The sequence below is a fragment of the Helianthus annuus genome, chromosome 17 (genome assembly GCF_002127325.2).
Source record: "Helianthus annuus cultivar XRQ/B chromosome 17, HanXRQr2.0-SUNRISE, whole genome shotgun sequence".
NCBI classification, from domain to species: Eukaryota; Viridiplantae; Streptophyta; class Magnoliopsida; order Asterales; family Asteraceae; genus Helianthus; species Helianthus annuus.
In genome coordinates, this window is record NC_035449.2 from 191,546,160 (window position 1) to 191,556,007 (window position 9,848).

Below are 9,848 nucleotides of genomic sequence, written 5' to 3' on the forward strand. Positions count from 1 at the left end.
TAATGTAAATAAAAAATTTAATAATTTCATTGAGATAGTTGTGTTAAGGATTTTCCAGACGGGTTATGGAGAGGTGAAATTGCGGTGGTGGGTGAGGTGACTATAAAGGCTTATATATTATGGTTAAAAAAATAGAAACATGGCGAGAGGCTTTGCGCCACACACAAAAGATAGTCTAGATTGGATGATATATAATCAACAAAAAAAGTATAATAATCTAATGCCATGAAGGTAAAAGTATAAAAAAAATCTTAAGAAAGAAAATGCAAGTTTCCAACACCTATATAGCTTTTCTTGAGTTGCCAACCAAAATGTTAACAAAAATATAGCTTTCTCTGACCTTTGAACTCCTAACAAAGTTTTATTTTTTTAACTGCAACTTTTATTAAACACAAACAGCAAGCCAAGGCTGCACAAACAAGACAAACAACAGATTACACATTGAAAGTCTTCCAATCACTCCACTCTATAGCAACCCCTTTACACCTATTTTTATTTTTCAACCCATAAGTAGCTTAGAGACTAATTTCCCAATCTTTACCGGATCATTATCGAATATAAAGTTGTTTCTCGATCTCCAAATACACCACCAAGCCACAAAAATGATTTGACTGGACCAGTTTTAATTTGAGTTTATTTTCCAAAAATGGCTTATGGATCTCGAAAATATCTTTGGAATAGAAGGCGAAAATCGGATGGGTTTTGCACCACGTACTGGTCTCTGGCCACACAATGGTCGTCACAGATTCAGAAGAAGACTTACAAAGGCTGCAAATATTTGGACCCGTCATCGTTTGTCGTTTTATCAAAAGTGGGAAGATGATTTAGATAGGCTCTCCATCAGTGGCGGACCCAGGAATTTTTCCATGGGGGTGCGGAACAATTTTTAAAATTTTAAGCCCCTAGTTATATAAGTAAAAAAAAAAGGTTCGTATCGGGTCGGGTCGGGTCGGGTCGGGTCATGTAAAACAAACGAACATCAAACTAAATTTATATAATAATCAAAAACATGTAAACTTTGTTACAAACATAATTAAAACGTCGACGCCCTACGGGTTTTCATTTTTTGAAATCTATCCAAAACATCACTTAAAACTAAATTTTTAAACAATTCTTTCTCTATATAACATAAGTTCATCGCTCCATAACATAATGTTTCAATTTTAATTTTCAACTATTCAAGCCTAGAAATCATAACGTTAGTTGTAATCACCCTAAAAATATATAAACAACATAATCACCCTAAAAATCATCTAAAAAACCATAAACAACGTCAAAACACACAAAATTTCAAACCTATTTAACAACTTTATTACCTTTTTTTCTCCTATAATATCAACCAAAATCATCAAAATACAAAGAAACTTACCCGTGTTCGGATTCCGGTTAGATTTGGTGTCAAACGACGGTGGTATGGTGCTGATTACGGTGGTCGCCGGCTGCTGGACTGTTGTTGCTGGGTGATGTTGTTCGTTGGCAGTGCAGGGACGCAAGAGAGGGAGAGAGCGGGAGAGAATTTCTAAAGGTTTTGGGCTTTAATTATTTTATTATAGTTTGAAATATTGTTGGGTTTGCTTAATGGGCTAACACTTAGTGAGCTAGCTAGTTAGGAATTATAAGTGGGTAAATGTATGAGTATTTGGGTTTAGTTAGTTAGGTATTAAAAGTTATATAATTTAGGTAGTATTTTTTTTTAAATAAGAGTTTACCAAAAAGTTAAAATATAAATTGATATCACTTTTTACCTAAGGGGTGCGTTCAAGGGTGCGGTCGAAAAATCCAAGGGGTGCGGACGAAAAATTCCAAGGGGTGCGGACGGGATTTTCGACGGAATTTAACACTAATTTTTTTCCCCGGGGGTGCGCCAGCCCACCTTGAAGTGGGCTTGGGTCCGCCCCTGCTCTCCATCCGAAAACATTAACCTTCATAGGGACCAAAGAGTTCCATTCGAACACACTTGAAACCTGGATCGAGTCAGTTTGATACATACAATAGTCTCTTTACAGATGCTACCGGGAAAGAGTTGGACCCATCACCCAGCCAAACCCATGAGTCGTTGCTATCTTTTAAACCAATATCCTGCAAACATAACTCATAAGTGACCACCCAAGTGAAACTCAACAGTCCTCAATAAGTTTTCTATGAGAACTTCATATTAATAATACATATTAATATGAAGTTCAATGGAATACATGTTACGAAATGACAAGGGACCACAATATGAATACATGTTACGAAATGGTCTGCAAATTCAATGGTTTTTCAATGGAAGGATAACAAAATGGCCTCTTGACGATTTGACTTGTCACTATAGACGGTTTGTAGATCCACCGATGCCTCAGATTTATCAAATCTGATATGTTAGTAGGTAAAAAAACCTTATGCAAAATTGCATACTGAAGAGGGAACAACTGCTGATGGATTCCAGCAATTCGATGCCATACAGAAAATCATTAAGGTGTTGTTTGTTTTTTCAGATGCAAAAGGTCTGCAGTCTGCGGACCACATCTGCATGAGAAGAGGTGGACCAAATGTCTGCGGAGTGTAATAAAAAGAGTGTTTGATTATCTCACCTCTTTACCCCTAAGTAGCACAAAGGAACGAAAACATTTTGCAATGTCCTCACTCAAGGATCTGAAATCTTTGAAGCACAAAATGAATCGAATGTTTTGGGCGGACCGGTTTATATGGTGGTATACTATTATTAGGAAATCAAGAGGACAATATTAGCCTTAGCCTTACTGTTTTAAGGATGAATCGTTCTTTCTTTCTTAGGCAAAGCTCCCTAACAAGATCATGCATTTTACAAGCTTTGACACCTCCGTTAGATTTGACTTGCTCCTGTTAGATACAGTTACAAGCATGGTTGCAAAAGTCGCTGGGCGCTCTCTGGTCGGATTCGGGAGTACTTGGGAAGTACTCGGCTTAGGCGGAGATTACTCGGGGAGTAATTGGCCTGGGAGAACAGTACTCGTGCCTCGGCAACCTACCTTGTAGCGAGTACTCGGGGAGTACTCGGAGCCTAGGCGGGACTTTTACAACCATGGTTACAAGAATATTTCTGTCAAATAGATAACCCTTTGCAATATCCTCCAGGATCCTATTTCCATCTTGTTGAATGACTCCCTCAGCTACCCATAACGAGATCAACCTTTGTACCTGAAACTCGTGGTCCTCTGGGAAGCCATCAACACATCCCGCTTATCATATTTTGAAGAACGGTAACCCATACACGGACATGGAAATGATGCTTAACAAAACCATTGTAAAATACTTTGGTAGCGAGGGTAGTCTTCTTGCCAATTCGTCCCATACCAACAATAGAGACAACATCTAGCTAGCTTCTTTTAATCTTGCACAAGCAGCTTGTCTCTTGTCAGCTCAGCATTGCGATCAATTCGAGTTACTTTAGCTTCTTTTGATCTTGCACAAGCAGTTTCTCTTATGTAAAACGTTTTCACTAGAAGATATAAATTCGAGTTACTTTAGGTTTCAACGTTGCCGCAACGCGCGATACCATTTTTTAACTTAAAGAATACTATTTTCTTACGTGCTTTATTTAAGTACATTTCAGTATAAATCCAAGTTGGTTTACGTTTTGACGTAAAATTTTCTCGGTAATGAATGAAGGTGAAATATAATACGTTTTCGCGCCTATTTTATGTATGTTTTCAGTTGATCTACGTTTGACGTAAGTTTTGCTCGGAAACGAGTCGGATCAGATGTTTGACGGTACAAATTCGAGTTACATTAAGTTTTAACAGTAGTTATAATCAAAGCCGAAGGGTCCCGTATTAACAACTTAAAATTATTGCATGCGGGTCAAAGTGGGCTTATTGTGAAAGCCACGGCCCAAATCTAATAGCAAGCCAGTGTGGAACCCACTAATAATATATCGAGTTTGAGCTTATTGATTTTGAAAGCTTCATCCACACCAAAATGATTTTGTTTAGTAACCATCTCACGGAAGGGTTTTGTGCTTGGTTTTCACTATTAACTCAAATATGATACGTTGGTCCTTGACACTAACTGACGATCAAAAAAATATGTTAAAAGTTTTTGTGAGATGAGTAGATGACTATTACGGTTTTGGTTCCATGCTTTTGGATTTACATTTATAGTCATTAATAGAAATGGCAAATATACCAAAACTCGATGGTTATACTCTAAACCCAAAGCATTTGGGACAGGTATACCTGATACCTGGTGGTTATTGGGTCGGTGATGGGTATGGAAAAAAATATTTCGCAGGTATGTGGCACTGTCAAAACTATATAACCATTTATCCGAAATATATACCCGAAAACTTTTAAGTTTTATTTTTATTTTCCTGTACTATAGTTTAGTAATGTCTTATATTCTTATAGCTTTATTATTTGAAAAAAATAAAGTTTTTATTTTAAATATATTTTAATGGTTTTATTTATATTTATATGCTATGAAATACAAGATTATTTTTTAAGATTGATATAATAATATATTTATATTTTTAAATATACCAAAACTATTATGGTGATGATGATATTATTATCATAATTTAATATATTATATAGATTTTTAAAACATAAAATTATAAAGGAAAGTAAAAAATACATATACATGAAAATCACAACGGGTATACACGATACCCGCGGGTATGGCCGATACTCGACGGGTAAATACCCGACAGATAAGGGGCCAAGTATGAAACAAGATTTTACAACCGGATATAGGTATGTGATTACTGATTAGCCATACCCGACCCATTACCATCTCCGGTCGTTAATGTTCAATCATAAATATAAGTTTGGTACTTGAAACTAATGGTTGTTAAAAATATGTTACTTTTCTATGAAAATTACCACTTTATCAATAAAAACACCTTATTTTCTTTTTCCTCTATTACCCATCCCCGATCCCCCCCCCCACCCCCCACCATCTCCCGTCAGCCACCGCCTCATGGTCGCCCATCTCCGATTACCCTCCACCTCTTCGTCACCCTCTTGACTCGGATTTTGTACGCGGTTGTACAACCTTACCACATATAGCATATATGTGTAAATATCATTTAATATAACACCACCCGATCCATATATAAATGGCCTTGATTTATTGATACCTCCCTTTGTGATTGACAAAATACACACAAGAATTAACATCAAAATATTAAGTATACCATTTAAACTGTGCTTTTAAATCATACAATTGGAGAAAGGCAATTATAATGACAGAAAAAAGACATGAGACAAAAAATGGTAGGAGACGCTCCCCTTCATTTTCTGCCTTTTGTTGCACAAGCATGCTTGCATAGATATCATCTATATAAGTTGGAAACCCTACCATTACATTTCCACCTCAAAAGCATTATAGTTTTTTGTTTTATTTATAAAAGTATATCATCATAATATATATATGGGGAGGGATAACTATATTAAAATAAGATTGTTACATCTTTCAATCTAAACTAGTATAAATAAAGGGATATTAGATTTAAATCACCCTAACTTTCATCAATTGGTCACTAACACTCCTAACTTTGATTTGTATACCAGCACTCCCATTAGGACCGGTGCTCAGGTGTAGTTGTTACAATTTCTCACCTATTAGGACCATCATGAATTCACGAGTCACTAGTTTTGATTATGCTGTTACCAGTTAAAAAGTGAATCGAGAAACACCCACGAGCAGTTAAGTTAGGTTCTTTACAATTTGTTTACTCTTATTTTTACATGAGTAATAAAATGTAATTTAGAGCCTTTAAGAATACTACCACATACCTCAAAATAATTCAGAAAAGCATGCCACACACCATAGGCCCCGATCACATTTCCTATCTATACAATAACTAACAAACATAAATTTATGAACGTGCAATATACATACATATTATACATATACAACGAGAGATCTAACAATTTGTCATGTTTTAGTCTTCATATGTTTATCAAGAGAGAACTATTAGGCCGAGTCAACAATTTTTTTACCGGATAGAGTTGGGTCACCGAGACATTTTGGGTTTATTGAGAGTAAGTATAGGGTCTACAATTTGATTTGGTTCGTATGGCCTTTTAAATATATTACTTTTTGCTTTCGTCTTTGATTGAGAAGAAAGTGTTATGAGTTAATTACTATTTTCGTCCTGTGGTTTGTCAAAAATTACTATTTCAGTCCATTAGTTTAAAAATTGCGATTTCAGTCCCTGTGGTTTCACTTTCGTAAGACCCCCCGTAACGGGGCGTTGTTTTTAAAAAAAATTCAAAAAAAACGCTCAATAACGCCGGAATCCCCATTACATGGGGCGTTTCCGGGCGTTTTTTTTGAAAAAAATTGATTCCGGCGTGGTTATAAAAACGCTGAAGAATGTTGAATGGGCCAATCCAAACGGCTAGTTTTTAACGGCTAGTTTTTATTTATTTATTTTTTTTTATTTCATTTCCCCCTATATATATATATATATACACTCAATCATTTTCAACCAAAAAAATCACAAAAACTCTCTAAAAAATACAAGCATTTTATAAAAACTTGATGGATTCTCCTAGTTCTTCCTCCATGCTAAACTATTGCTACCACGAGTTTTTTGCGGATGGCGATGGTTCAACCGATGAGGAGGTTGAGCAAGAGGCGGTTACGGGTGCTTGTAAACTAGCGATGAGATATGCCGAGCATTGTCGTCGCCCCCAAGCCAAAAAAGGTAAAAGAGGTTATATAGAACGAGACCGACGCGGGGCACACGATCGTTTGATGAAAGATTATTTTGATGAGGAGCCGACATATTCGAACGAAATGTTTAGACGTCGTTTCCGAATGAGTAAGCGGTTATTTCTACGTATAGTCCACGACTTGGAAGCCAACTACGATTTTTTTAAACAAAAAGCGGATGCGAGAGGGGAACTTGGATTTACCGGTATCCAAAAGTGTACCTCGGCGTTACGAATCCTTGCTTATGGAAACACTACCGACATCAATGACGAGTATCTAAAAATGGGGGAGAAAACAACGAGAGATAGCTTGGAGCATTTTTGTCGCGGTAAAATTCCTATACTTTACAATTTATTTTTTTAACATCGAGTATACTTTTATTTTTTTTGTCTATGTTTACAATTTCTATAATTTTTTTTTTTGTGACTATTTTTTTTTATAAAGGTATAATTGATGTGTACGGTGCGCGTTATCTTAGAACGCCCACATGGGACGACCTTCAAAAGATCTACGAGGTACATAATGCTCAGCATGGTTTGCCTGGTATGATCGGGAGCATAGATTGTATGCATTGGCGTTGGAGTAACTGCCCGACTGCATGGCGAGGCCAACACACACGGGGTGACCAAAAAGGACCCACTATTATTCTTCAGGCGGTTGCTTCACAGGACCTTTGGGTTTGGTCTGCTTACTTTGGCGTGGTCGGGTCATGCAATGATATTAATGTTTTTGAACAATCTCCGCTGTTAGAGGAGTGGATTTCTGGCAAAGCTCCTAAAGCGTCGTTTTACGCAAATGGAAACTACTACCCTCATGGGTATTATTTGAGCGACGGAATATATCCTAGGTATTCGATTTTCGTGAAGACGTATAGTGATCCTATTGATGAAAAAAGAGCATATTTTAAAAAGGTTCAAGAGTCTTCACGAAAAGACATTGAGAGATGCTTTGGGGTTCTTAAACAACGCTGGCATTATTTGAGAAATCCTTGTCGTGCATGGAGCAAGCAAAAAATGAGAGATGCTATGTACGCGTGTATAATCATGCACAACATGATTTTGGAAGACGAAGGAAAGGCAATATGCCAGAATTATGTGCCAGAAGCCGTTCAAGAAGAGCATCCGCAGGCGTCAATGGAAGAAAGAGTGAATAATGCGCGAGAGTTGCGTTACGAACCGTACCATTCCCAGTTAATGGTTGATTTACTACACCACGCATGGTCGGTTCGGTATGTACCACCGGAGGGAGAGGAAGAAACGGAGGACGAGGGTGAAGAAAGCGAAGATGAAAACTAGTCTTTTTTTTTTTAAATTCGGATTTTAATTTTTTTATTTGTAGTATTTTTTTTTATTTAACCGGATTTTATGTTTTTTATTTCTAGTATTGTATTTTTTTATTTAATAAAGTATTTAAAGTTTAAAAAAAATAATTGGGAAATGATTGCATGGGCATTATCTGAATAATGCCCCACTACACCATTTTATGGTATAATGCCCCTTGCTGACTGGGCTGCCACATGGCGCAAAACGCCCCATGGTGGGGGCATTATAATGTTACACCATTACGCATGGTCTAACCATTTCAGTCCACCTCGTAACCATTTCAGCCCCTGTACTTACAGAATAAATGGATTGAAATGGTTATGAAAGTGAAACCACAGGGATTGAAATGGTTACGAAAGTGAAAACACAGGGACTGAAATCGCAATTTTTAAACTAATGGACTGAAATAGTGATTTTTGACAAACCACAGGGACGAAAACAGTAATTAACTCAAGTGTTATACTTATACGTTTAACTTATATTGTTCTTAAGGCACAATGATACAAGTAAAAAGAAAATGAGTAGTATAGGATTCAACCCTAAGACTATGGGTGCAGAGGAGGGTAGTCCTCAAAGGATGACCTGCCATGTAAGCGTCCACGTCACCGAGTGTGGGAATGAGCCTAAAGAGGATGGACCTAGGGTGTGGGGGATGGACCCCTTTATATATACATATATATGTATGTATAGTTGTGTGTGTATGTATATATTCTTTTCTATAATTATAAATATACAATTACATGCATTCAACTAGCTTATAATTAGAATCATAATTGCCTATCGACGTCCACAAACTTTTATTTTGTATCTTCTGGAATGTATGATGACATATATGTCGTGGAAAAAAAAGACTAATCGATCTTGAATGCATGCCATCATAATTTATTGACGCGGATAGACAGTTGATTGATAATAAAATGAGAAAATATGATTAAAAAGAAATTAATATTTATAACAACTATTTCTGACCTACTCTTTTCATTAGATGTAGTGATGTACATATAAAGTTCACACACATATATGGATTTTCGTAGTCAAATACAAATTGAATTTTCTTTTTGTCCCCCTTTACTTTTTCTTGGTGTCTTTGTTTTTTTAGAAAAATTAGGGATAGCGAAGGTGTTGTTTGTTAGGAGACGAGGTGGATCAAACCTCTGGAATCTGTAAGAAGAATATTGTTTGTTTTTAACGTATGTAGACTTCTAAAATAAACGGACAGTGGTGGTGGGTGGTGGTGGACAGTGGTGGACGGTGATGGTGGGTGGGGGATGTGGACGGTGGTGGTAGACGGTGTTGGGTGGTGGAAGGTGGTGGTGGTGAACGGTGGTGGTGTTTAACCCTTTGCAGACCTTAGAAAATCTTATAAGACTGCATCAAGAAAAGAGCTCGCGTAGACGTTTTCTATTAAAACATCTTCGGAAAAACAAATAACCTGCAGATGGCAATGTCTGCGCGTGGTCTATGCGACGCAGATAGAAGAGCCTGCGTAGATCTTTTTTAGAAAAACAAAGATCACCCAAGTATCCTTGAAATATTTGTTGTATTAAATACTGCCATTATATATATATATATATATATATATATATATATATATATATATATATATTTTTTAACGGAGAGTATACCATAAACATGGTACAAATGTGAGGTTATATTATATTATATTCACATATTGGTCTGGTCACTCACTAGTGGCATGGGGTCTCTTTTTACAAATGTGAGGTTATAGGTTTAAATCCTTACAAGTTACAAGTTCAAGGTAAATGTGGAATTAAGATGTTAAAAAAATTTGATGTTAAAAAAAAATCTATAAATATCTCAAAAGAAATACTATTATCATTTTAT

At 36.4% G+C, this 9,848-nt stretch overlaps 1 protein-coding gene across 1 annotated transcript; it reads left to right on the forward strand.

Annotated features, from left to right (window-relative positions):
- The first annotated feature begins 6,507 nt into the window (after nucleotides 1-6,507).
- Nucleotides 6,508-9,340, forward strand: LOC110925457. The gene is made up of 4 exons (XM_022169411.1): nucleotides 6,508-7,009; nucleotides 7,126-7,224; nucleotides 9,103-9,166; nucleotides 9,223-9,340. The coding sequence occupies exons 1-4, from the start codon at nucleotides 6,508-6,510 to the stop codon at nucleotides 9,338-9,340; spliced, it is 783 nt and encodes a 260-aa protein (XP_022025103.1).
- Nucleotides 9,341-9,848: the final 508 nt, after the last annotated feature.